This window comes from Mustela putorius, unplaced genomic scaffold, assembly GCF_011764305.1.
Source record: "Mustela putorius furo isolate JIRA1106 unplaced genomic scaffold, ASM1176430v1.1 tig00003898_pilon_pilon_pilon, whole genome shotgun sequence".
Taxonomy (NCBI): domain Eukaryota; kingdom Metazoa; phylum Chordata; class Mammalia; order Carnivora; family Mustelidae; genus Mustela; species Mustela putorius.
This window is the reverse complement of record NW_025422047.1, coordinates 7,051,202-7,079,115: the sequence shown is the minus strand read 5'-3', so window position 1 is coordinate 7,079,115 and position 27,914 is coordinate 7,051,202. Positions and strand designations below refer to the sequence as shown.

Sequence of the window (27,914 nt, the reverse complement as noted above, 5' to 3'; positions counted from 1 at the left end):
AAACACCAGTTTTCTGACAAGACAAACAGCATCAATAAACCTCTAGCCAGCCTAGTGAAGTGAAAAAAGGGGGAGGATGGGAGACATAAATTACCAATTATCAGGAATGAAAGAGGGGATTATCATTACAGACCCTACAGAGAGTAAAAGAGAATATTTGAAAATTTAGATGAAGTAGAAACTTTCTAGGGAAGATATCAACTACCTAAACTCACTTACTCAGAAAGAGACAACCTGAATGTCTCTGTCTAGGCCCCTGTGGCCCCTGGTGAGTCTGACCAAACAGTGGAGGATGAAATAATACCAACTGTACACAGAATCCTTCAGAGAATGGAAGAGGAGAGAACACTGTCCAACTCATTTATGAGGCCAACATTACCCAGATATTAAAACCTGCCAAAGACATAAAAAGGGAAAAATAAGTTGATTTTCTTCCTTAAAAAATAGAAATAAAGGTAAGAAGGTGGTATATTTATGAGCTTTCATAAGTTAAATGCAACAGAGTAAAACTGGTTAGGAAACAGCCACAGGATATGCCAACCACCAGGTATCAGTATAGTTATTATTCTCATTTTCTTAAATGGGGAAAGGGAACAGAGGGAGAAAAGCAGGAAAAACCTATTGCCACTATTTTTTATTTTTTAAGCTTGAAGGCAAGTGTTCTGATTCAGATTCTCTCTTACTCTATAGCCTTTCTCCAAGAACAGGCCCAGCAAATGTAAGAATGGATTTCTACCCATACCCAAGCCAGGGGACAGTGGGAAGCTGGGTGCTCCACAGTTAATACACAGTTTGGGAAAGCTGTCTGCTGAACTGTGAAAGATTTCCTTGGGTCTGTACCTTGACATAGCTTCCTCCTTTATCTGAGACGAGGGCCACGCACGTGATTTCGTGGTGTCTGCAATATTCTTGTAGTTCCTCTTGGGACTGAAACAAACACAACATGTGAGGTAAACACAGAACGCCTAGAGCAGCTTCAAATAATTAAGGAGACTGAAAACATGGTGTCCAACGGTATTTTCAAAGTCACTTACTAAACATGCTGACTGTAAGAGCTGTAAGTATTAAGCCAGAAGAGTAAGACTTCAAAGGAGGTTTAATAAGACCTTGTTTTTCTTACTTTCACTACTGTCCTCAGGGACCATGGACAGTCAAAGTGCATGGGACACAGTAACAGGTTTTCAAAATCTTTTGGGCACCTGGGTGGCTCAGTTGGTTGGGCGACTGCCTTCAGTTCAGGTTATGATCTCAGAGTCCCAGGATCGAGTCCCATATGGGGCTCCCTGCTCAATGGAGAGTCTGCTTCTCCCTCTGACCCTCCCCACTCTCGTGCTTTCCAACTCTCTCTCCCTAAAGTAAATAAATAAAACTTAAAAAAACACAACCTTCAAATCTTGGTGGAAGGTGCCAGAAATTGTAGGGTATACACACATACAACGAGAAGGCCTTTGAGGAAAGCCAAGAAAACACAAACAGTGGACGGTATAAAGTTCAAGTGAAGCATCAAGCCACCAAGCAGAGGAGCAGAGATGTCTGCTGCTGGGCAGGACTGAAGTCACGGTTTCTGGAAAACACTGCTCTAACAATTTATGAAACAAGGACACCAATGAAAGAGGATGCTGTTCTGTCAAATGACTGAAAATCTTTGCCCAGCATGCTGGTGCCAGGAGGTTTTCTCTAACCGACACACAAAGACGGACAGCAGCAGCTTCTGAAACCTTCTGGCAGGTGATATGGAAGGAGAAGGGGGGCAGGGGAAGGTTCTATTTCCCTGGGAGGCTCTTCCTGCTCTGGGGTGCCTGGGTATGAGTGAACTGGAGTGTATGCCCTTCTGTGATCTGCTGGTGGCAGGGGAGACAGTCTCCCCAAACCCTCCCTACCTTTCTGAAGGACTGGTGGGTTCACGGCTGCTGCTTTCCTCACTTCCATCTGCAGAGCAGGCTGCTGTGGGAGGTCTGAGGAGAGGCAGCCACCCACAGAGGCTCAACACGAAATGCCTTTGGGAAATGTACAAGCCTAGATACTAGCCCTGCAAAGACATCCCAGCCTCATCCCTGGAACCTCTATGTTTGCTTCTATGGTCAAAGGAACTCTGAGTTATGGATCTTGAGACACGGAGATGATGTGGATCATCTGGTTGGGATCAGTGTAATCTCAAGGATCCTTGTGAGAGGAGACAGGAGGGTCAGAGGTGGAAAGACAAAAACAGAGGTCAGAGAGGAAAGAAGATGCTACACTGCTGAGTCTGAGGGTGGAGGAAGGGCCTACGAACAGAGGGATGCTGGAGGCCTCTGGGAGCTGGAAAAGGCAAGGAAATGGATTCTGCCCCTCAGGCCTTCAGAAGCAACTGGCTCTGGCAGACACCCTGACTGGAGCCCAGCGGGACCAGTAGCAGACTTCTGAACCCCAGAAATGCAAGACAACCAGTATGTATTATTTTAAACCACTGAGGTTGTGGTCTTTTGCTCCTGAAACAATCAGAAACTAACACAGGAAGTAGTCGAGTCTGAGGGAACCGTACTCTAAGGCTGGAGAGGCCCACCTGTCACTGCAGCCGGGACTGTACCCACTCCACTCAGGGGCACTCTGTGTCTCATTACCTGTGACCAGTCATACATGATTTGTGCCGTGATTCCTGCAGACCAGAGCTTCTGGGTGAGGTTGATGGCCCGGGACATGGACATCTGGCCAACACTTACAATTAGGAGGTCACAAGAGCTGATTGTAACCTGGATCAGAAAGAGAGTGGTGACATTTAGAGGAGCAAGACTGTGGGCCTGTAGGTGGCTCCGGCACCAGGAGGGAGGCAGCACTCAGTGAAGACAGGCAGCTCAAAATCTTGTAAGCAACAGAAGTCTGGGCTTCAAAATGACATCGTCAACATCATCATAGAAAAAATGACAGAAACCTCTTATGTTAGTCTTTTTAGACTTCAGCTATCCTAAGCCATGAGGAAGATACCCTTTTCCTCTGAGAAAACTGCTCTTGTCTGAAACAAAAAGGATAAAGAACCATTTACAGCTCTGTAGAGCACAGCTGGATTTCCGAACAAGGGGCTTTGAAAGACCTCTGCCAACAGCTTCACTTCACGTTTAAAGGGTACATCAAAGATGAGGTGAGCGAGGCCAGGCAAAGACAGATGAGCTGTCTGAGGTCCCCCAGTGAAAAGCGAAGGACTTCTATGCAAGGGTGGACGCCAAGTCCTAGACTTGTCTATTACGACCAAGATAACCTCCCAAAGCCTCAGTCCATTGTCACATCCAGGGCTCCACATACAGGACTCTAAAATGAAAGGCCACCCAGAGCCCACTGGAAAGCGGGCAGCCAAACTGGAACTTACAGGTTCTTCCATGTTGAGGATCGCCACAGAGATCTTGTCTATAGCTATGCTCACCCCAACAGCAGTGGGGACTGGTCCCAGAGCCTGTGGTCCTCTAAACTGGGGAATCTGGGAAGAGAGGCACAGCTATGGTTATGAAAGAGAGAAGAAACCGTCCTCACAAGCAAAGTGATGACTGGAGGGTGCACACACTTGTCAGCAACTTACCATCAAAGGGTTCAACCAAAACTACGTACGTGTGCAGTAGGGAGAGTGCCAGTGAGAGAAGAGAATGAGGGGCGAGGGAGGGCGAGATGGAAGTACGCACACGTGCCGACTTGGGAAAAATGAACAAATGCTGCACCTAGAGCTGCACTGCCGACCACGGCAGCCACCTAGTCACATGTGGTTTGGATATCTGAAATCCGTCTAAGCCAAACTGACATGTGCTGGGTATTAAATACACAGAGGTCACGAAGACTCAGAATGGAAAAAAAAGAGGATACAAAATAGCTCACTAATCATACTGAGATGTAGGATTACATGCTCAAGTAGTATTTGGGGTATATTGGGTTAAATATACACTGATTGCAAAGGCTTAGAAAAAAAATGTGAAATAGCTCAAAAATTTTGAAAATTTCGGGGCTCCTATGTGTCTCAGTTGGTTAAGTGTTTGCCTTTGGCTCAGGTCTTGATCCCAGGGATCGAGTCCTGCATTGGGCTCCTTGCTCAGCAGGGAGCATGCTTCTCCCTCTGCCTGCTGTTCCCTCTGCTCACGCTCTTGCACTCTGACAAATAAACACAATCTTAAAAAAACAGAAGCAGAAACAAAAACAAAACCTTTTTAAAAATTTGGACTGTATGCTGAAACAACATTTTAGATACTTGGGTCAAATAAATCATTAAAATACCTTTTTATTTGCTTTATGTCCCTAGATAATTTAAAATTACATGGGAGGGGGGCTCCTGGGTGGCTTGGTTAAGCATCTGCCTTCGGCTCAGGTCATGATCCCAGGGTCCTGGGACTGAGCCCCGCATTGGGTTCCCTGCTCAGTGGGGAGCCTGCTTCTCCCTCTCCCTCCCGCTCTGCCTACTTGTGCTCTCTGTGTCAAATAAATCAATCTTTAAAAAAAAAAAAAAATTACATAGGTACGTTCTGATTCTGGACCAAGATAGGTAGGAATGCTTTTCTCTACTCCTCCCTCTAAGTACAGCTAGAAATCCTGGACATTATTTATAAATCCAACAAATTAGACTATGAAGTGAAGAGCGGGTACACACGGGTACAGGAACTGTAGAATCGGAGGGAAGCACATGCTGACAAGCTAGAAATGCCAAGGAGAACCAACAAAAGGCCCCCAGGAAATCTGCTCTCTCTGGCCAGAAGACCAAGAGAGGGGCAACCTGGCAGGGCCGAAAATGTTTATAACACCCCTGCCATGCTCCAGCCAAACACCACAGGAAGAAGCACAGGCCTACACCCACCAGCCAAGGCTGAGTGGGGGCCCACACCTTTACCCAGATGTAAGGGACCCCCCTCTATAGACCATACGGGAACCAGGACTTTCTTACCTGCCTAGAGTAGTGCCCCCTACCCCTCTCCACCCAAACAGTGTAATTGGAGGCCAGGAACTGAAGGATGACAGACCCTCACCTCCGCCTAAGAAGTAATGAGGCCACCCTCCCTGTGGGGATGGTGTCCAAGATGGCTGGCTGAGTGGGAGGCTGGAACTTTCCCCGCTCTCCAGCAGTCTCCTGCTACTTCTCTCCCCCAACTCACCATAGTACCAGTACTGTGCAGGAAACAGGAACAAGGCACCCCTCCCAGTGTTGAAGCAAGCAGGGTAAGGAAACTGAATCTTTACCCTCAACCAACAGTAGCAAGATGGCACCCCCCACCCCCTACTGGTGTGCTCTCAGGGGAGGCCTGCTAAACCAAAAGATCTAGCTAAGCTCTGGAGTCTCCTAATACTTAAAATACCCAGGGTAGGGGCGCCTGGGTGGCTGAGTGGGTTAAAGCCTCTGAGGTCATGATCTCAGGGTCCTGGGATCGAGCCCCACATCAGGTCCTCTGCTCAGCGGGAAGCCTGCTCTCCCCACCCCCTCTGCCTCTCTGCCTACTTGTGATCTCTGTCAAATAAATAAATAAATAATCTTAAAAAAAAAACATACCCAGGGTACACAGTGAAAATCACACATCATGGCAGCTACCAAGAAGATCTCAAAATGTTTAAGAAAAGACAATCAACAGATAACAAAAACAGGATGACACAGATGTTGGAAACCTCTGACAAGGATTTTAAAGCCACCATCACAAAAATGCTTCAGAAACAAGCATGACGAACAGGCTTGAGTCCCAGCCCCCCAAAAAGAAAGGCTCAGCGGAAAAGTGGAAGATTAAAAAACCTCTGGATGGGCTCAATAGCAGAATGGGGAAAACGGTGGAACTGAAGATTAAACAAGAGAAACTATTCAGTCTGAAGGAGAGAGAAAACAGACTGTAAAGCAAAAGGCCCCAGAACCTCAAGGATATAAAAACTTAAACATTTGTCATCAGAGTCCTAGACGGTGAGAGCAAAAAAGAGGGTGAGACAGGAGAGGTATTAGAATAAAATGCCTGAAACATGCCTTTACTGGTCTGTGGGGAGGGTGGTCTCGTTACTGTTTGGGTGGAGGTGAGGGTCTGTAATCCTCTGGCTCCTCCACTGACACTGCTTGGGGGTTGGAGGGCACTACCCCAGGCAGGTATCAAAGTCTTAGCTTCCACTCAGTGTTCTCAGATGCCACCGTGCTAGGGCTTGGTGGGGGGTCCCCACTGGAGAAGGACATAAACCTCTAGATTCAATAAGCTGAGATAATCCTGAAGAGCATATATCCAAAGAAAGTCACACCAAGACAGGTCATGATCAAATGTCAAACTAAAGACAAAGGAAAAAAATCTTTTTTTTTTTAAAGATTTTATTTATTTATTTGACAGAGAGAGATCATAAGTAGGCAGAGAGGCAGGCAGAGAGAGAGAGGAGGAAGCAGGCTCCCCGCTGAGCAGAGAGCCCGATGTGGGACTCAATCCCAGGACCCTGAGATCATGACCTGAGCCAAAGGCACTGACTTAAACCACTGAGCCACCCAGGCGCCCCCAAAGGAAAAAAATCTTAAGAGCATTGAGTGAAAATCAACTTTCCTACAGATGAAAATTCAAACAACACACATTTCTCATCAGAAACCAGAAATCTGAGTGAACTACACTCAGATTTGGACAGTTGAAGCAAAAAGCCTAACACTGTCTGATGTGGACCTCAATGTATGGAGAGGAAATATTTAAGACAATTATATTACAAATGGCAGGATGGGTATAAGGACTTCCAGCAGGGAAAGGTTCCATACTTCATTTGAAGTAGTAAAGGTCAGCATCCATGGGTCTTTATGGTTAGTGAAGAGCTCTGTATCATGATTGTGGTGGTGGTGACGAGACTCCACACACGATACGATGGCAAAGAGGTACACACAGAGTGTACCCGGTTGTCCTGTCTGTGCCCTGGTTCTGCTATTTTATTACAGTTATGCCAGATTTAACCATTCAAGGAAACGGAAAGGTACATAACATCTCTTTGTACTATCTTTGCAACTTCCTATAAACCTGTAATTTTGTTTTCCCCAAGATTTTATTTATTTGACAGATAGTGAGTGAGCAAGGGAACCCAACCAAGGGGAGCAGGAGAGGGAGATGCAGGTTTCCCACTAAGCAGGGAGCCCGATGTGGGGCTCGATTCCAGGACACTGGGATCATGACCTGAGCTGAAGGCAGATGCTCAACAACTGAGCCACCCAGGCTGAGGAAGAAAGGAAATTAAACCAGAATAAATCAACCAACAAACACAGGGTGAGCCCTCACCAGCAGGTCGTATCTGCCACCAGCTGCCAGGATTTCCGATACAGCCCTCTGCCTGCGTCTGATGACTGCCGCAAACTGGAAGATGACTCCATTGTGCTGCTGTACCTTGTATACCAGGCCCAGATTGATCAAGACCTGTGAAGTGCAAGCCCACGCAAACAGGTCAAGGACACAGCTTTACATCAGTAGCATCAGAGCAATTGGGAAGATGTCTAAGGACAGCCTGCCAGGTGAAGAAACTCTGCTCTCTTCAGGAATCATCCCTTGGCTGGAGATAACTGGCATCATCAGATTCACTGTACTACAGGAAATCACGATGCTTGCAAGGACATTGTGATTAAAGCCAAAACTGTTACTAGAAATCAGAAGTTCCAAAATGGAGAAAGCAGTGTTCTGGGGGAAGAAAATGCGTCCCAGCATTAACTCCAAAACCCCATCTCCCACTGGGCCGGCAGCACTGACCACCCCCCCACCAGGAGAATCCAGCGGTTGCCGAACCTGCAACTTGATGCCAAGTTTCTTCAACAGCCCAACAATCTCTTCTAGGTCTTTTAAGCCATACTTCACCAGTTGGGCAATGCCTGTTTTCTGTTTTATTAATGAATTTATTGCTGGCGTTAGATCCTGCAAATCTCCCTTCTGCTCAATAAATTTGTAGAGTCGACACAGCTGGAAAGCAAGAAGCACATTTAGCTTTGGATCCACGGCAGGGAAGAGCAGGGATTTTCTGCTCAGAGGCCATTTTAACCTTCACTGGGAACCTGACTATGGGTTATCCTTTTCCAGCAATTTCCAGTTAGTACCTCACTGGAGTGCTTTGGGCACCTACTCCCAGTGAATGCTGCCCCCAGCAGAGCAGCCCCTTGTACTAGCTGAAGCGCCATGACGAGATTTCCAAGCCAGTATTGGTCCTCTTTACCCTCCTCATTCTCATCAACCTCTGTTCCTGCAGACACAGAAATGGGGCTCGAGGATAGAGTGGGATGGGCACGCAGAAAGACGAAGTCTGACTGGTTCTAGTTCTACTCAGAAGTAGCCAGAAGTCCCTCTCCTCCCTTCGCTTGAATAATTTCTGTTTGGACGTGTCAGCCCCTTGATCCTTCCCTCCCTCTGGGACTCACACCTCCATCCCAGCTCCTGGCTGCTGCACCCATCGTCTTCCACATGAGGACAATGGCTAGAGACGATCTGTGGGCCTGGCCCAGTCCCTGGCATACAGCAGGGGAAACAGGAAGTAACTATGGTCATTGACCTGAAAGAAATTTCCACTGGAGCTCCCGGGAGTTAAACAAAATTATAGCTATTTTAAGACTATATAAGCATAACCTGGTTCAATGATAAGCTGGCGCATGGAAACAGCTGAATAAAGACTCAGCTTAATTCAATTTAATAATCACACACCACATGTATTTTTTTAAATCCAAAAAGTAATGTCATCTCAGTATCTTTCCTGTATTAAATGGTTTTCTTCTTAAAATTAAAAACTCTTTCTTCTCAAACTTTAACATTAAATTACCCCATTAATAAACTACCAGAAGCACTAGAGTCGTTATCTCCGGATCTGTGTCTTCACCCCATCATCAACAAACTCCAGGTGACTCTGGACAAGTCACGACATCTCTCTGGGCCTGAGATGCCTCATCTGTAAAATCAGAACACTGGGCCAGGCACTGGCTTGCGATATTACTGCTTCCTTTTCTAGTATCTTCAGAGTTTCCATTTTTAAAAAATGACAGCACTAAATGCCTTTATTAGGTGCTAATCCTTGCATCTTTAAGCTATCCAATGTACAACTTTGAAGCAATGCTCATCATCAGATAACCAGAGATTCAACAAAAAGAAGCTGACATTTGAAAATGCAGCTGAGGCAGCTATCATGTACAAGTGTGAAATATATCTGAAATGCAACATTAGTTCAAAGAACCTTCTGGGCTTGAACCTTCAGGTAAGGAATCACCAGACTGGGCAGTTTCTGGAGCAGATTCTTTGTGCTATTTTTACACGGAACTATTTCTGCTCACAGCTATGTGCTATGTAAATGTCTAGAGGATTACGTAAATACTGTGCTTCCTATCAAAATATTTTATCACTGGACACTTTGGGTACCATTAATATCTCCTCCAATATTTAACATCTTTTAACCTGGCTTAACTTCTAGAACTCCTAGGCTGTGTGATCTGGTTTACCTTCCCTGCCTGACTGCAGGTTGACTGCTCTGGGCTGCAGTCTGTGTGTGCAAGTTTGGTTAGAGAGCCAAGGGTAGACAGATGCTGCACGGATCCCCCCAGGGCTTTTTAAAGGCCAATATGAATTAAGTTGAAAGCAGCCCATGGACTCTTCAGCTGACTCCTTTATGTGCCTTAGCACTGTGCCAGCCACACTGTAGGTGTCCAAAAGAAAGAGTGCCTCTGCCCGGCCCTGTGCAGTCATATTTTAACCTATCCTATACATCCATTTGCTGATCATCACAGGTCATGTAATGGAGTGCCCCAGCAGGGTTAGAGAGGTTGTGGGGAAGTTTTAAAGAAGTAGTTTTCTTATATAAATATTCAGGGAAATGTCAGAAATCTCTGCTGTCTTCTGCTATCTAGTGACTCTGTGAAGTTTGGGTCACCGTGCCCAAGATCAGAGACTAATGTGATGCCTGCTCAGAGAACAGGACAAACTTGTTTATACCACGAGATAGTCCTCACTGCCACTGGGATCAAAGCCAGATTTTAGGAGTGGGAAATGTACCGGAAAAGCAGGAGCTTTAATTCAACTCTGACATGCTGGAAGTTCAGCGGGGGTTGGGTAATGGGGGAAACCCAGATGGATCTGCAGAGTTTGGTGCCTCATCCCAGGCCCCTAGGATCTATTTCAGAAGAGAACAACTAGTACTAGACCCGCCTGCTCAGCAGGTGGCTCTGGAGGGCAGAGCAGCTGGTGATCAAGAAAGAACAGGCTGATGATCCCACGGTGAACAGCAGTGTGGGGAGGCAGGCTTTGAAGCCAGCACTGGGCCCTCTTCCCCTGATCCTCTGAGGCTGCCATGGAACCTATGAACCCTCAAGGGAAACCTGTTTGTAAGGCACTGGGGAGCAGCCCCGCCTCACTGCCTTGGAGATCAGTGTTGTCCAGAGTTTCAGAGAAAGCTGCGATAGCGCCATCACTGGGTACTTACACTATTAGACGACAAAGACAGATTACAAAACTTGGCTTCCATTTCTCTCCTCGTCAGCTTTTCTGTCTACCGTGGAAAAGAAAGGGAACAACAAGAGTCACCAAATTTGGCACTGAATGTAAAGATACGATCTCCAGGCCACTTCCAACAAGTATATACCCTCCATTTTGGAGAAACTGCTCCAAATCATGAAGGATGGATTAATACTGTGACTAAAGAAATTTTTTTTCTTCCAATTCACATAAAACAAACATTTTTTTTTTAAAGATTTTATATTTAAGTAATTTCTACACCCAATGTTGGGACTTGAACCCACAACCCCAAGACCAAGCGTTGTACACTCTACTGACTGTGCCAGTCAGACACATTTTAAGACATGTGTCTTAAAATACAAAAATTCCTGACATAAAGAATTAAAAGGGGGAGGATGCCCTTGCTATTCAGCTAAAACCATTCAGTGAGGCAATCTAGAACTGGACAGGTTGAACCAGGGGGTTTCTGTCTGGATGGCGAGGAAGTAATGGATTCATGTCCTTCTACCAAAAGCCACGTGCTGACAGCCTCTGAGCACTTTGTCCCACGCCAGCAGATAGGCTTTGGCTGCGAGGTATGAGCAAGGATTACGTGATGCCCCTGTGCATAATCCCTGGGGTTCCTGCCAGCGTCTGATGGACACAGTGTGTCTGCTACTGCCGAGCAGAAGCTGCACTTCGGGGAGAAAAGCACCATGAAGAAACAGTAAAACTGGGGCCCTTGATGTGCATCTGCCAGAGGAGAAAGAAGCTATTTCGGCTTTTTGAGGTCCAGAAAACAGTAGGCCTGGGGTGCCTCGGTGGGTTGGTCAGTTTAGTGTTTGCCTTCAGCTCAGGTCATGTTCCTGGGGTCCTGGGATCGAGTCCTGCATCAGGCTCCCTGCTCAGTGGGGAGCTTCTCCCTCTGTCTGCTGCTCCCCCTGCTTATGCTCACTCTCATGTGCTAAGTAAATAAATAAAATCTTTAAAAAATGGGGCACCTAGGTGGCTCAGTGGGTTAAGCCTCTGCATTTGGCTTGGGTCATGGTCTCAGTGTCCTGGGATGGAGCCCTGCATCAGGCTGTCCGCTCAGCAGGGAGCCTCCTTCCCCCTCTCTCTCTGCCTGCCTCTCTGTCTACTTGTGATCTCTATCAAATAAATAAATAAAATCTTTTAAAAAAATCTTAAAAAAAGGAGAACAGTAAGCCAGCAGACTTCCACTATCTGTTCTGCCTTAATCATAGACCATTTGGCACTATAGGTGATTGAACCTCCTGGATGCCCCTTATTTATTATAAACACAATATTTAACATGAAAAGAAATCAGGAAAGATACATATTCACCTTCATCCCAGCACCATAACACTACTGAAAATTTTCAGTGGTTCCCCTCCAGGCTCTGTGCACTTACCGCAGAGGACCTGTACACATACTGGAGAGCAGGGAGTACTACGACGAGGCTCAGTTAGGAAGAGTAACCGAAGGGCTGCTGCCCAGCACCACAGGGAACAGGAGCTAATGGAGGCTCCAACCGGGGTCCAAACCACTCTCTCCCGATTCCACCGAAAAGCCCAATGACAACATCTATAAATGACTTTATGCATAAGCACAGGTGGACTGGAAGAATTAAGGGGAGGACCTAAGCCCTTTATTCTCAATACAATCACTCCCTCCAATTGGCTTCTTTTTTTACTTTAGAGAAATGAGGGAAGGAGATAAAACTCCCAATTCAGTTCTATGGTGACATCACTAAGAAAACACTTATGAACTATTATCATTCTTCAATATCAAGTGAAAGTAATTAAACGCTTACCACGGCATCATACAGAATAACATAGACTTGACTGAGTTTATCTTCTGGGATTCCACAGTGTAAGAGGATTGCTTTCAATAACATGGTATGGTTCAAGTAAATACTATAATTTTTTTCCTAGGATACAACAGAGAAATTAATTAGTTTCATCGTAAAAACAGTATAGCACCAAAGCTGGCATCTTATCACGCACTTACCATCCAGGCAGGCGATTGTGGCAGGACTGAATTTTGGCATATTGCCTTCTAGTTTTTTTTCATAAGCATTCCTTTTACATTGTCATAATCAAACACTATAGAATATAATCAAACCTTTCTTTTTTAAAAAAAGATTATTTATTTGTCAGAGAGACCACAAGCAGGGGGAACAGCAGGCAGAGGGAGAAGCAGGCTCCCTGCTGAGCAGAGAGCCCGATGTGGGACTCAATCCAAGGACTCTGAGATCAGGACCTGAGCCGAAGGCAGAGGCTTAACTGAATGAGCCACCCAGGCACTCCTCAAACCCTTTATTATATGTATCTAAACCACTCTGGTGTCCAGCTGTGGTGAAAACCTGAACGAGTTCACACAGATAACAGCAAGGGAGCGGAGCTGGTTCATCAGTTACTGCTGTTGACGATGGGCCGGAGGGACGACTGGCTAATGGGCAAGCATTCAGACTAGTGAGCAGAGCGCTGGGCTGGGTGCAGTGGGCTCTGCCCTCAGCAAGCATGTGTCGTCTCCCCTCGACGGCGGTGAGGGCAGAGGGGCAGGCTCCTGGGGCAGATGGGGTGCCCACGTTGGCTGGGAAGGCAGCCTTTCTAGAGGAGGAACCCTGTGAGAGGCACGGCAGTGGAGGGCATGGACCCAGAGGCAAGGGCTGAGGAAAGCCAGTCGCTAGAAGCGACACCAGATGCCGGCTCGACGGAAAGTGAAGTTGGGGAGCTGAGAGCCAGGGCAGAGAGTGGGAGGGGTCCACAGAGGGTGCTGAACAAGATGGACGTGCTAAAAGCGTTCTAGGAATCTTAGCTAATTTCTTGCACTGTGGAAGAACGGGCAGTGCAGCAACACCCTTCCCCCAGAACAGATGAAAACAAAACCCACTCCTGTCAAGGCAGAGGCGAGAGCCTGACAGAAACCTCCAAGTAACGTCATCAAACTCTTCTCCATTATCCTAGCAAAATGTGGCCTGCTGCTAGTACCAAGTCGGGGGGCAGTTCTGTTGTGGTCACACCCCCCACCCCTCCCCAGGTCAAGGACTCTAGCAGGGTAACCTCGGAACATCAGACCCTGGAAAGTAACCTGAAGCGCCGGGAACTCCTGGATGATCTCACAGATCGTGTAGATGACTTCGGCAGTGGGCAGAGAGCTGTTGGCAGCAGACGTGACGATATCGAATGCACATTCCAGAAGCTCTTTGGGATGAAATCGGTCTAACTTGCGAGGCCTGAACACACGCTCTATGCAGTACCTGGAGAGAGAAACCCAAAAACCCAGGTCACTGCTTCCTGGAATCATAAACGTGTAAGAGGCTACTGAACAAGAGAAAAGAAACAGAAGAAAATGAATCAGTGGTGTGAGCTAGAGACCTTAAAGACAGATTTAGCTGCCAATTCCTCAGGGTCTGGGGGGCGGGGGGAGAGGCAGCCACTATTAAATAATGGGGCTTCATTTTTTTTTTTAATGTTTGAAATAGAGATGAAATTGCATACAAGAAATAATTTTACCTGTAGTGCTCGCTCTCTACACAGGGACACACCTTAGGACTATTAATTAACTGTCACTGGCAGCTGAGAAGAGAAAGGACAGGAAGAGCTCTGACTTCGCTCTAAGAAAGGCCCTTTTAAGGAGGGTGCCTTGTTGGGGTGCCTGGGTGGCTCAGCAGGTTAAAGCCTCTGCCTTCGGCCCAGGTCATGATCCCAGGACCCTGGGATCGAGCCCCGCATCGGGCTCTCTGCTCAGTGCAGAGCCTGCTTCTCTCTCTCTCTCTCTGCCTGCCTCTCTGCCTACTTGTGTTCTCTATCAAATAAATAAATAAAATATTTAAAAAAAAAAAAAAAAGGAGGGTGCCTTGTTGACAACAATACAGCTTCCATTTATGAAGCTCTCGCTGCTAGACCGCTGAGGGATCTAAACGTAGAGAATTCTCCGCTGCTAAGCGCCCACAGGTCCAGGGCGCGCCGCACGCACACCTGCTGGGTTCACTTCGTTTTCTCTACAGGTGGCTTTTGTTCAGTACCTGTGGAGGCAGGCTTTAGACGGAGACAGCTGGCCATTTGTCCCTCTAATTAAGTTTTAAAAGGGGCCATCCGTGATCAAAAAGAGCCCTCAGTTTTTGTCCAACAACCACTTGCAAAATAATTAGTTCTGTTGGTTGGGAACGTTAGAAGGCAGAGAACAGACCAAAGGGGCTTCAGGGAACCTACCTAACAGCTGCATGTCCACTAAAGGGAAGGCTATGAGTCTCTGTCACCCCTGAGAGGGGGACTGCGGCTGGGCATCAGGACTGTTGTTCCAAACTCACTACTTTAAACCCAAAATTCAAACCCCAAATGATAAAACATCCTTCCTTAGTTTCTCTCCCACATCCACTAGATGAAACACCCCGAGTTTCGTACCGTTTCAAATTCAATATATTATTTCTTGCCACGTATCTTGCAAAAGGAATCTGCAACACAAAGTTTCAAAGGTCAACCTCAAAATGTGCCAACAACCTCTCCTTTGGGTTTTTTAATTAACAGCTTTGTTGAGCTAGAACTCACAGAGCATAGAGTCTACCCTTTTACAAGGTACAACTCTGTGGTACCTTGGAAATTCACAGAGTAGTGGATGGCTTGCCATTTGTGGGCCCTGAAACGTTCCTGAGGTGGTCAGTCAGCAGCCGACCCCACTGCTGGGAGCGCCGCTGACCTTACTTACTATGGCATTTCTTGGGATTTTAAATTTGAGAAAAATTTGCTTCTAATTAAATGTGCTCTGTCCAGTTTTATTATGCCAAGTTAAAATCAGTGCCAGTTATCTGGTTAACTGTAACTCTTCTCTCCCTTTATCTATTTTTGTCCACCCCCCCCCCCCACCCCACCTCCTTACCGGGTTGTTCTTTGTATTTAAGAGTCTGGGTTTTTTTGTTTTCCAGATTCCAAACAGAAGTGGAATCCTACAGTAGTTATCTTTCTCAGATTTACTGTATTTAGTATAATACCCTCTAGCTCCACCCATGTTGTTGCAAATAGCAAGATTTCATTCTTTTTTTGGCTGAATAATGCTGCACTGTATGTATATACCACATCTTCACTCATTCATCTATCAAAGGATACTTGGACTGTTTCCCCACCTTGGCTACTGTAAATAATGTAATTATGTAAATAGCTGAAATGTCTTTTCAAGTGTCATTTATGATAATCCAATCCAAATGCATCTTCTCGCTTGTGGTGACTTCCCGGATTTCCCACTATCTTCTAGCCACCCACTAATAATAACCACAATTTATGAAATTGTCAGATTATCTAGCATCATACCATTAATGATGGATCAAATTCTGAAAGTGTACTTTTTATTTGGGGGGAATGGCTATTAGCTCGGAAAGCAAGCGGGTATTTAAAAATCCGCGCTTTAGGGCTGCCTGGGTGGCTCAGAAGGCTGAGCATCCGACTCTTGACTTCAGCTCAGCTCACGTCAGGTCATGAGATCCAGGCCTGTGGGCATCGGGCTCAGTGCTCAGCAGGAGTCTGCCTGAGATGATCTCCCCACTCCCTTGCGCTCTCTGCTCCACCCTTCCATTAGTGCTCTCTCTCTCTCCAATAAATGTATCTTAAAAATACCTGCACTTCAATCTAATGTCTAAAGAATAAACAGCCAGTTTTAAGTATAGCAACTTAAATACTTTTATCAATCCAATGGGTGAAGTTGAGATACCTTTTCTTTGACCTTCTTTATTATGCATGAGGCTGAACATCGCTTCAGGAGTTTATCAGCCCTGTGCATTCTCTCTCTGAGAACTGCCTGGTTATACCCTTTGCTGATCTCTCCACATGTCAGTGTTTTCTGTACATGAGAGGAATGAAGCTCATGTCTGTCTCATGCATGGACAGGGCTGCAGATGGGCTCACTGGTAGGCCACACTATGCGAGCGGATAACCCGCATCAGAGCGCTGCCGTCAAAAGGAACCCTGTGGATCAGAAGCAGGCCAGCACAAGCAGAATTCAGCACACCTCATTAGCAGAGGCACTTGCTGTCAGAAGAATTTAATTGTTCTCTGCATTAACACGTTAGGAAGTCAGTGAAAATCTAGCCAGGAGGTAAAGAAAACAACTGTGTTCGTCTGTCTTGAGTCAGCCAGATCAAGTCGTGGCGGTCACTCGGCAGAGCTCAATAATGGGGCACAGATGTGGCATTGGCAATGCAGGGGGCCAGTTTCTAGGGTCATAAGCACCTGTGCTATGAGGAAGGTGGATGTATACAAGGTCAGACATTCACTAAATTCCAGTGATGCTCTCACCCTAGTAACTCCCTCAACGATGTGTCTCCTAAGGGCGCCTGCATGGCTCAGTGGGTTACGCCTCTGCCTTTGGCTCAAATCATGATCTCAGGGTTCTGGGATAGAGCTCCACATTGGGTTTTCTGCTCATCAGGGAGCCAGTGTCTCCCCCTCTCCCCCGCCTGCCTCTCTGCCTACTTGTGATCGTTCTCTCTGTCAAATAAATACATAAAATCTTTTAAAAATCCCCCAAAACCAAAAAACCAATGTGTCTCCTAAAGTTGATATTTAGTATATAAGCCCAGGGGAAAAACTGATGGCTAAGGTAATCCATCCGTGGCCAGACCCAGCATCTGGCCTGCCCGGGGTGCTCCCAGACTCACCCGCAGGTCGAAAGGAAGCATCACCAGCATTCCGCTGTGGTCCACGAATAAGGCAGCTTCATTGTGTTCGTATATTTGCCTATTCTGTGGAAGCAGCAGTGGGGTACACAACTGGACAGCTCCTACACCAAGTCAGAAAAAAATAACTGAGCATCCAGTTATTACATAGAACCACCATTCCTAGAAGGCAACTGAAAATGAACACAGATCCGATGGTGAAGTCATCTGCTTCTGGCCGCTGAAATCACGAGCAAGCAGTCTTCAGCTCTGACTCCACTAATGGACAGCTCATCTGAGGTCAAGTCTGTTAACCAGTCTCATTTCTGTCTCCACAACCCGACTGTATTTTAGTAGCAAGGCTCTAATATTCCAATCATAATACTCAAAATGGTTCTCCTCAACAAGCTGAGTGTTAAAAATATGCTTAAGGGGTGCCTGGGTGGTTCAGTCAATTAAGCTTCTGCCTTCGGCTCACGTCATCATCATCCCAGGGTCCTGGGATCAACCCCCCACATCAGGCTCCTTACTCCATGGGGTGCCTGCTTCTCCCACTCCCTTTCTGCCCCCTCCCTTGCCCCTGCTCTGACAAATAAATAAACTCTTATATAGAAATAAAGGTAAAATATCGTTGCAGCCAAATCTATTAAGAGTACTTTTTAATGATGAAACAAAACACTTTTTAAGATGGCTATGATTTTTTTTAAAAAGGACATACCATGTCTTTTAAAAACACGGACGATGGTGTCACACACGTGTTGCTGTATCTTGGATGTTCGGATTGAGAAGCTCTAAAATATGACCAATTAACATGTCATCAAAGCCAAATCGAAGGGATCCCCTAAAACATGCATCTGTAGCTTGCAGTAAGCATCACATTACTTACTCCCAAGACCTTAAAGGAGAGTTAAAGGAGAGGTCCGCAGTGAGTCCCTCTTAGAATAGGTGTAGGGAGAGAAGACAATGGCACATCCTGCAGGACATCCCACCTGAGGAAGGGGACCTAAAGCTCCAAGCCCAGACTTTTTACCATGGTGATGTATGCCATTCAGGGAGAGCTTGTCAATATGCACATTCTCCCCCAAGCCTTCCCAGGGATACTGTGGAGCAACCAACCAGCTGATGGCATTAGGCCTCTGCTCACATACTAAGGTGATCCACGAGTATGGGGGTGAGGGGGGGTGGGTTTGAAAGTTACATGGCATTTACAAATTTTGTAAAGACCTCTCTTTTCCATTTTCCATTTGTTTCTTAGTATACGAAGGAAGGAATACCATTTCACTTGAAGAAATTTAGAAAACAAGAGACAAGTACAAAGACATAAATTAAAGTCACCTAAAATCCTGTAAGGATCTTTCTACTATCGCCAGCCAGCAAAAACTGGTTTGGTCCTTGAGAACTCTCCTGATCTTGCACAAATCGTACCACCACCTTCTCCACTACTCTTTTAAAATTACATCATTATTTTAAGCACATGGAAACACACAAGGAATAGGACAAATACCTGTCATTCACCCATCTTTTCCAAATTTTAACAATTTGCTATATTGTTTCAGACTGCTTTTGTTTGAAAAGAAAAAAAAAGAAAGAAGGAAGGAAAGAAGGAAGAGGAGGAAAAAAGAAAAAAGGAAGAAAAAGTTGCAGGCTGCTAAACCTGGGTATGCCTCAAAAACCATCTGGGTGCTTTTAAACAGAGACCCTCGGAGAGCCTCTCACACCTGGACATTTCAGGTCATTAGATCAGAGGAGGGCCTGAGTGTCGGAATGGTCCAAAGGCTTCCCAGGTGGACCTCCAGGGGCAGCCAGCTTTGGGAACTACTGACCAGATGGTCTGAATCTCAGCCAGTTTGATGGTTTCAGCTCTGGGCAGCAGGGCCAGGGCTTGGTCTCCAAAAGCACAGCTCCTTAAACTCTTAGGTGGATGGAGAAGGGGGTGGGTTGGGAACGCCTTAGAGTTACATGATTAGAATCATGGCTCTGGGGGTGCCTGGCTGGCTCAGTCGGCTGAGTGTGGGCCTTCCGCTCAGGTCATGGTCTCCAGGTCCTAGGATCCAGCCCTGCATTGGGCTTCCTGCTAGTAGGGGGTCTGCTTCTCTCTTCCCTCTGCCCCTTCCCACCACTTGCTCTCTCTTTCTCTGTCTCAAATAATTAAAATCTTTTTTTTTTAATTAAAAATAAAAATAAAAATAAAATCATGGCTCTTCCCAGCATAATGCATACGGCACACATTCTGCATACATGGACCTCAGATACATGTTGGAGGCATTAAAGGACTCCTGACTTGACCCTTCTGTGAACAGAGCCGCGCCCTCTCCTGAGGTGTAAGCCCACCTTTGGCATGTTGCTGTCATAGGTGTAGTCGATGGCTGGGGAGATGCGTTGAGAGAAGATGTGGGCCATCATGGTGCGGTAGGCCTTCCCATCCACGTTGGCTAGGGTGTGGTGCAGAACTTCGTGTAGCTCCGACTCCTCCATCTGGGGTGGGGGCAGCAGCTCGCTCTTGAGCAGTTCTGTGGCTGTAGGCCGCTTGGCGGGATCGTGGTTCAATAGCCAGGAGATGACCGATTTCTGGAATGAAAGCCAGGCACGCTGGTGACCCGACGTGACAGATGACACTCCGGAATTCTGAGAAACTGGTGGCTGGCTCCAGCCAAAGAAGAGATACCACACTTCTTGCACAAAGTTGGTGCATTTTAATTAGTACTTCTGAAATCTCTGCATCGGTCATTTCCCCCTCCCCATATTTCACTATGGCCACACAGCAGTGCAACACTGTAATAGTAGTGTTTCTTAAAAGGCAGAGATGCTGGGGTACCGGCGTGGCTCAGTCAGTTGAATGTCTTGACTCCTGATCAGGTCATGATCTCGGAGTCATGGGATCGAGCCCCCGTCAGGCTCCATGCTCAGTGGAGAGAGTCGTCTCTCTCCCTGTATTCCTCCTCCCCCGCCTCATGAGCTCTCTCTCTCTCTCAAATCAATAAATATATGACAGCTGCCCTTTTTATATCTTACTGTTATAAACAACTAAAAAAACCCTCAACTCAATAACTACATATAGGCAGAATTTGGCCTTATAAACACACAAAATACTGTTTCAAAAAAAGGTGCCGGAACATAAAACAATTACCTCTACATGACTAATTTTAGTAAAAATCATAATGCATAGTAGCTGATGGCATCTTGTTTTAATTTTTTCTTCTCCATTATGCTATTTGAATTAATACCACTCCCTGGAAGTGCCTTGATTTATGTTTCTCATTTACCATGGCTTCATAACCCCTAATCTTGAAACGTCTCTTCATGTGTCCTTAACTCTCTCGTTTACAGTAAGGACTTACAAAGAGAGGAATACCTAGGATCAGAAACATCTCAACTTTTAGACGAATCTTATTAAGTATTTTCTAATTATGTATTTTTAATACACGTTCTCCTAGTGGGCCTCCCAACGCCTACCTCTGTCTTCAGCTAAAATGAACACACATGCAAAGAAAGGAACTGACAAGATACAACTTTTGTGAAAAGCTGTATTAAATTAAAACTAGTAAAAATGATACCCTATTCGGCAATAAAGATCCTGTTCCACTACTCCATTTTTGTTGTAGGGCAGCAATTGTGTTATATTCAGTACAGAGCACCTTCTACTCTGCCTCCTTGCAGATAAAAAGCAACAACTGTGATGTGGGGGGTAGAAGGGGCTATGGTCCATGGACCAAGTTGTTCCAGCTCAAACACACTGAGTGCACATCTATGAGAGGCCAGCGTCGTCCAGAGAAATGGTTTATATGGTTGCTCTTGCGTCTGTAGTTTAATAAAACAGACCCCACAGCTGCCAACATGTGGGAATGCTGAGGAAGACCGCCCTTGTCACAGGGAGAGACTCTGAAATGAACACTTACTTGTGACATTCGAAAACACAGGAAACGACTCCATACAAATCAGCAGTAACAGCTAACTCAAGAAGCAGAAACGTAACACAGTGTATTGTCCAGTAGTCCCTCACTAATAGGACAGTCGAGGCAGAACAGGTCCCTTTCACCATCAATAAACGTCATGTTAAATACTACTAAATCATAGGATGCCCGTGCTGACATAAATAAAGAGCACTTAATCCTTTTATTTGACAGGTGATGAAAGTTAAAGTCTTGATAAGTTTAGTGACTCATCCAACCAGATATATCACCCATAAGCAAGAAATCGCAAACTAATGTCATGCTCTAGCTAGGTTTCTGTCCTCAACATTAATGATTTAAATAAGGTAGTATGCCTTGATTATAATTCAGAAAAGTCAGTTTCTCAACACCCAAAGAACAAAGAATCCAATCAAGAAATGGGCAGAAGACATGAACAGGCATTTCTGCAAAGAGACATCCAGATGCCCAAGAGACACATAAGAAAGTGTTCAACATCACTCAGCATCAGGGAAATACAGATCAAAACCACAGTGAGATACCACCTCACACCAGTCAGAATGGCTAAAATTAATCAGTCAGGAAACGAAAGGTGCTAGCAAGGATGCAGAGAAAGGGGAACCCTCCTATACTGTTGGTGGGAATGCAAGCTGGTGCAGTCACTCTGGAAAACACCATGGAGGTTCCTCAAGATGTTAAGAATAGAGCTACCCTACAACTCAGCAACTGCACTACTACGTATTTACCCCAAGATACAAATGTAGTGATCCGAAGGGGCACGTGCCCCCTGAATGTTTATACCAGCAATGTCCACAATAGCCAAACTATGGAAAGAACCTACATATCCATCAACAGATGAATGGATAAAGAAGATATGATATATATATATATATAAAACAAAATATTATGTAGCCATCCAAAAACCCCCAGAAATCTTGCCATTTGCAATGATGTGGATGGAACTAGAGGCTATTATGCTAAGCAAAATAAGTCAATCAGAGAAAGACAATTATCGTATGATCTCACTGATACAATGAATCTGAGAAACAAGACAGAGGATCATAAGGGAAGGGAGGGAAAAATGAAACAAGATGAAACCAGAGAGGGAGACAAATAAGAGACTCTCAATCTCAGGAAACAAACTGAGGATGGCTGACAGGTGGGGGGTTAAGGGAGAGGGTGGCTGGGTGATGGCCACTGGGAGGGTACGTGCTATGGTGAGAGCTGTGAATTGTTTAAGACTGATGAATCACAGACCTGTACTCCTGAAACAAATAATACATTATATGTTAGTAAAAAAAGTACATTGTCTGTATACTAAAATAAATAAATAAATAAATAAATATAAAGGAAAGAAAGAAAAGTTAGTTTCAGGAATAAACTTCTATATGCCCAGAGTATCAACCACAGAAGGCTTCACCATGACAAACTGTCAAGCCTGAAGAAGCAACGCACACCAAAGGCACAAGACACAAATCCACTGATCATTGTTCATTCCAATCAGCTGGGTGCCACAGATCCCTGACATGAGTTACAGACACGCACACTCAGATATTTCTAGTACGGAGAAGAAAGTGTTTTACTTTAAAATACTGATAATACCAGGAGCGCCTGGGTGGCTCAGTGGGTTAAAGCCTCTGCCTTCGGCTCAGGTCATGATCCCAGGGTCCTGGAATTGAGCCCCGCATCGGGCTCTCTGCTCAGCAGGGAGCCTGCTTCCCCCTCTCTCTCGCCTGCTTCACTGCCTGCTTGTGATCTCTGTCAAATAAATAGATAAAATCTTAAAAAAAAAAAAATACTGTTAACATCAGACTGTCCAGTCTTCCCCTTTACAATCTGAGCTACTTTAACTACAAAATGGAACAAGATTATAGTTTTAAATTGGATTTTTCTTTTCTTAAAAAGTCCCAAGCTCTTTCTTTTCTTTTCTTAAAAAGTTCCAAAGTTTCTCTAAAATAATGAAATCTAAAAGCATTCTTTTTTTCCAGTAGCTAAGCCAAGGTTCCAAGCAGCACTTCAAAAACACAATGAACCACGCAGAAGAACCCTGGAGTTTGCTTATTTTCTGTGCCAGTCCCTGGCATTTTTTTTGGTGTGTTTCAAGTCTAATAACATTTTAAGCATTTCATCTTTTGATATTTTTTCCCAAACTGTTCTCAGGGCACAAGACAATGAGTGGCAGAAGATGACTAATCGAAAAAGAAGAAAAACAGTAATTAAAATCCAAGAGTGAAGACACTGTAATGAAAGCATTGGAGAAAATTACCTGCTTTGTATGCTCTCCATCATCGAAGTCTTCTGGAAACTTAGGCGAAGTGGGCTGAAAGAATACAATATTAAAATCAGCACATGCTTGGCAAGCTGCCACAGTGAAAACATTTATTTCCCAGAGGTAAGAAAATCAAGGACAGAAATGAAAACAAGTTAAGACTCAGAGTGATACCTTCTTGAAACCCAACACCCATTGTTCCAAGTACATACATGTTATTTTCATACAAGCTTGACCCCAATGACTGCCTAGGAGACAGAAAGCATCTCAGCTGAGGACAAAGTATTTTAAGATCCAATGGTTTTAGAGGAAGACAAAGTAGCTTTAGTAAACACACAGAGGAAAAGAAGCCAAAAAACCCCCCACCAGAGCACCAACAAAGAGCAAAAGAAAAACATTAATCCTGAAACCTCTACTTGCTGAAAAGCTCTCACCTTCCTGGTCAATAAGATCACAATCAGAACATTAACTTGCCAGTTTGTTTTTTTGTTTTGTTTGTTTGTTTGTTGTTACAGTTTAGATACTCTTGAAATGAGGGAACAAACATGAATTTTAGACTAAAGAAAGGTACTTCATCCAGGATATAATCTTTTAAGAGCATTCCAAGCCAAGGCAAGGACATGGTAATCACTTCATTTATCTCCAAACTTTGTGAACACCACAGTCCATGCTGTACTGGGTATAAAAGAATTCAACAGTTTTCAAAAATATCTAGAGCAGCATCTTCAGTGACGGTGTAGAGGACTGTAGCTCAGGAAAATGGAAGGCTCTTCGCATCTCTGGCTCATGCATCACAAGTCTCCATCACCCTCACCCAAACCTTTTTCTCCACTTTCATCCTAGTGCCCTTTCCAGTGGGCATCCTTGGCCTCACGTGCTTTTAGTTTGGGCAATAACTGAGGCAAGGATTAATCCCAAGAGCATAGAGGGAGGTTTCACTGGGGGAATAAAAAAGTCAAGGGGTTGTTATCTTCCTCAGACCCTTTTTAACTTCTGGCCATGGGGGTACTGTTAAGGCAAACCACTAGGTCAACTCAGTTGGAACCTTTAATTTCTAGAACTAAATATCCATTATTCTTATAACCTATTTCCACTGTTGCAACTATACTGATACGTGCAAAGTTTTGGGATCGCTCCTTTGTTTTAAAACCAAGGTGGGGGTGGCACACCTGGGTGGCACAGTTAAGTATCCGGCTCTTGATTTCGGCTCAGGTTGTGATCTCAGGGTCCTGAGATCGAACCCCACATTGGGCTCTGCACCGCACATGGAGAGTCTCTCTCTCTCTCCCTTTGCTCGTCCCTGCACTTGCTCGGGCAGGTACTCCTTCTCTAAAATGAATAAATAAAATCTTACAAAAAAAAAATAGAACTATAGGTAATAGTAAGACTGACTCTTTCATATTACAAATACCAGAAAAATACCCTGCATTAAGTTCTGGTGTCCACGCTAAGATCTTGGTTGCTCAAAATTGAGGCGTTAAAATATCTGATACGTACATCTCTGAGTTGGTTGAGGACAAAGATCCTTTCTGAGGCCGTGACCATGGGGTGATAGGACATCTCAAAGAAGATAATTCCCAGGCTGAAGAGATCCACTTTCTAGGGAGAAGAAACTGTATTTAGACAGCCTTGAATATGTCATTTATCAGGGAATTACAGGACAAGCACTATTAGCTGGGGAAAAAAGTCTGCCTAAGGGAAAAATAGGCCATACTAGGAAAAAACTTGATTTCTTCTTTAAAAAAAAAAGAAATAGATCTAGAGTACTGATAAAATATTTGATATGATGTCCCAACACTCTCCTTGAAAACTCATGGTCACTGGTTTAGCTATATACAGACATAGAAAATCACTGGCCAAACAATGAGAGTAATCACTAAAGGACAACTGCGATCTGTCAAAGGAATCTGCTTTGCTTTGCACCTTTACAAACCATCTCAATAGTGGAACACAGACCAAAATCTGCAGTTGACAGCAAAGGTCAGCTACTGACTGCAGAGCCCCATCAATGAAGACAGAATAATGGCACCACAGAAAGATGACGTGACTAATCCTAACAGAATATGGAAATGCAACTAAAAAAGAAGTGGGGCGAGTCAGCGCAGAAGGTCAGGCGGGGAGCTGCCGATGAGAGGACCATCTGCAGAAGGCAGTGTGGCAGCCAGCACGGTCCTCCCGAGGGGCAGGCTGTTCACAGCAAACTGCTCACAGGCACACACGCCACATTCAGGGGCGACTCTGGCATGAATCTGGACTCAAGGATTAGGAGGACAGACTAATTATCACCAAGTGACCTCCCAAGTTTTAAATGCTGTAGCATTTCCTACACATTGGTTGTAGAAAATGTGAACATCCAGAAGAGCACCAAGAAAAACAGCACTCACTCATCATCCCACTGCTCCAGTATATTTCCTACTCATATCAGAGAGCTGCCCCCTTCACGTTTTTTAAAAATAAACACAATAGGGTCACTTGGGTGGCTCAGTGGGTTAAGCCTCTGCCTTCGGTTCAGGTTATGATCTCAGGGTCCTGGGATCAAGCCCCGCATCAGGTTTCCAGATCGGCAGGGAGCTTGCTTCTCCCCTCTCTCTTTCTCTGCCTGCCTCTCTGCCTACCTACAATCTCTCTGTCAAATAAATAAATAAAATCTTTAAACACACACACACACACACTCTATAAAACTAGAACCATACATTTTGTAATTTTTATTCCCTTAAGAGAGCATGAATATTTTCCAGCTAGTGTATTATTTTTCCAAACCAGGCTTCTAAAACATGATTTTAATGACATATTGTATTCAATTATACAGAAGTCCTGTAATTTATTTAGCCATTCATTTTTAAACACCAGTTTTTTTTCCACTGTTCTAAATAATGCTGTGACAATCCCCTTTTATATCCATCTTTTTGGATGTTGTTGTTTCCTCTGGGTAGATTTCAAGAAGGGTAATTGCTGGGACAAAGGGTGGAAAGAGCCTCTTGCATTTCATTACATGTGGCAAACTGAACTCTGGAGAGGCTGCACTAAGGGAGTCTGCGCCATGCCACAGCCCCGCTGGGTATTTGGCTATCTGTATAGAATTCCACTGTCACTGCCTGGTGCTCCTTATCAGAATGGAAACCCAGGTTTGGGGTTCACTGTAAGCTTGAAAATATGCTCTGATGTGAATTGCCTGCCCAATATATTTTTGAAATTTTGCTCTACACTCACCCTAAGGGATCCCATCCAGCTGCATGGCTTTAAATCCCATGAGGATGACTCTTGGATTTATACCTGATTCCAACCTTTCCACTGAACTCAAGTCCCGAGTCTTCAATAACCTACTGAACATCTATAAGTAGATCTCTCATCAGGCATTTCCAAATTAACATGACCCCCAAACAGAATTTTGCTGCTGTCCTCTCCTGTCTCTCCCATCTTGGACAACTAGCCCGCCCCCAACTGCTCCAGCAGAAACCTGGGCACTGTCCTATCACCCTACCTTATCTCCACCCAACCTCCCCTTGACCACGTGTCTTATTTGAGCACACTTCTCCCCACAGCAGCCGCCACCACTCGGTTCCAGCTAGCAGCCACCCAACCTGACTTCTGCAAAGCCTCCAGCAGCAGCTGGAGTGAACTCTCTTGCTCAAGACCCTGCAGTGGCTCCCTGTGCACACCCCTTTTTCAAGGCCAAGCTGGCTCTACATCATTTGACCTTGATCTTCCTTTCCAGCTTCATGCCTTTCTCCCCCAGCGCTCACCAGGCTGTATCTGCATGGATGTTCTTTTTGATGGTCTCCAATGGGCAAGCCAGTGCTGGCTCGGTTTTCTCCTTATGCATGCTATTTCTTTTGCTTACCCTTTTTTCCTCTCAGCTCCCAACTTCATGTGGCTTGTCCCTTCTCTATCCTTAAAGCCATCCTCTTGGGGAAGCCTTCTCTGGTCAGTTTATCTGGACATGATGCCCCTCTACTGCTCTCTGGAGTCGATTTCTTTTCTTAACCATTTGTGATTATTTTATGTTTTCACCTATTTATTGTCTGTTTCATCCACCAAAGGCTAAGCTCTTCCAGGGCTGGAATAAGACACCTGTCTTATCAGTCAGCTGTCCTGTTCTCTGTATTTCTGGGGCCCAGCTTAGGACGAGGTTAGTGAAAATCCTTTCTGGATGGATGGACAGTAAGGTCCTTAGCAGCAACAGTGCCAGCTTCAGGGGAGTCATCAACTCGACATACATGTGGATATGTCGTATAAATGAATGAACGAATGTTCCCATTGCAGCGGCAATTAACACCAAACGCTATGATCTCGATCACGATGTTCTTCCTACGATCTTACCCTTGAGACCTCCCCTTCGCTCCAGAAACCTTCCCCTTTACCTGGTTGTACGTGGGTCTACTGCTTCCTTGGATCTCTGGGCTTACATATAAAGCAGTACCAACCATTCCAGTCAGATGGCCTGCATGGAAAAAGACAAAGTGAAACTTTTCTAATAAGAGGACTAAGGAGGTAAGACAAATTTTTATTTAAAAGAAAAAAGGAGGAGAGGGAGCTTCTTAGGAATGAGGCATGATCTGTTAACTCTTCACTGCCTTCAGAGGAAGGCGAAGTACACACTTCACCGAGGGTTTAACCAGAAGTCACGTATGGCCACAGACTCTGTTCCACATGGGAGGTCTCTGCTCTTGCAGAGGGGTGGTGCAGAGAGAAGACCCCAGACA

The 27,914-nt window shown here is 45.2% G+C and overlaps 1 protein-coding gene across 6 annotated transcripts in view; it reads right to left on the bottom strand.

Annotated features, from left to right (window-relative positions):
- The window catches only part of EIF2AK4 (eukaryotic translation initiation factor 2 alpha kinase 4), a 107,839-nt gene that overhangs the window by 16,232 nt on the left and 63,693 nt on the right, over positions 1 to 27,914 (bottom strand). For all 6 annotated transcript variants that reach the window (XM_013055406.2, XM_004751077.3, XM_004751078.3 and 3 more), the window contains 15 exons: positions 27,573 to 27,652; positions 24,709 to 24,810; positions 23,209 to 23,262; positions 19,366 to 19,602; positions 17,753 to 17,825; positions 17,038 to 17,159; positions 14,795 to 14,844; positions 13,479 to 13,647; positions 12,199 to 12,315; positions 10,375 to 10,440; positions 7,710 to 7,880; positions 7,212 to 7,346; positions 3,341 to 3,448; positions 2,601 to 2,729; positions 841 to 927 (listed from right to left, as the gene is read on the bottom strand). In XM_013055406.2, the coding sequence (XP_012910860.1) occupies positions 841 to 927; positions 2,601 to 2,729; positions 3,341 to 3,448; positions 7,212 to 7,346; positions 7,710 to 7,880; positions 10,375 to 10,440; positions 12,199 to 12,315; positions 13,479 to 13,647; positions 14,795 to 14,844; positions 17,038 to 17,159; positions 17,753 to 17,825; positions 19,366 to 19,602; positions 23,209 to 23,262; positions 24,709 to 24,810; positions 27,573 to 27,652 (1,700 nt within the window). The remainder of the gene's footprint in view (positions 1 to 840; positions 928 to 2,600; positions 2,730 to 3,340; positions 3,449 to 7,211; positions 7,347 to 7,709; positions 7,881 to 10,374; positions 10,441 to 12,198; positions 12,316 to 13,478; positions 13,648 to 14,794; positions 14,845 to 17,037; positions 17,160 to 17,752; positions 17,826 to 19,365; positions 19,603 to 23,208; positions 23,263 to 24,708; positions 24,811 to 27,572; positions 27,653 to 27,914) is intronic.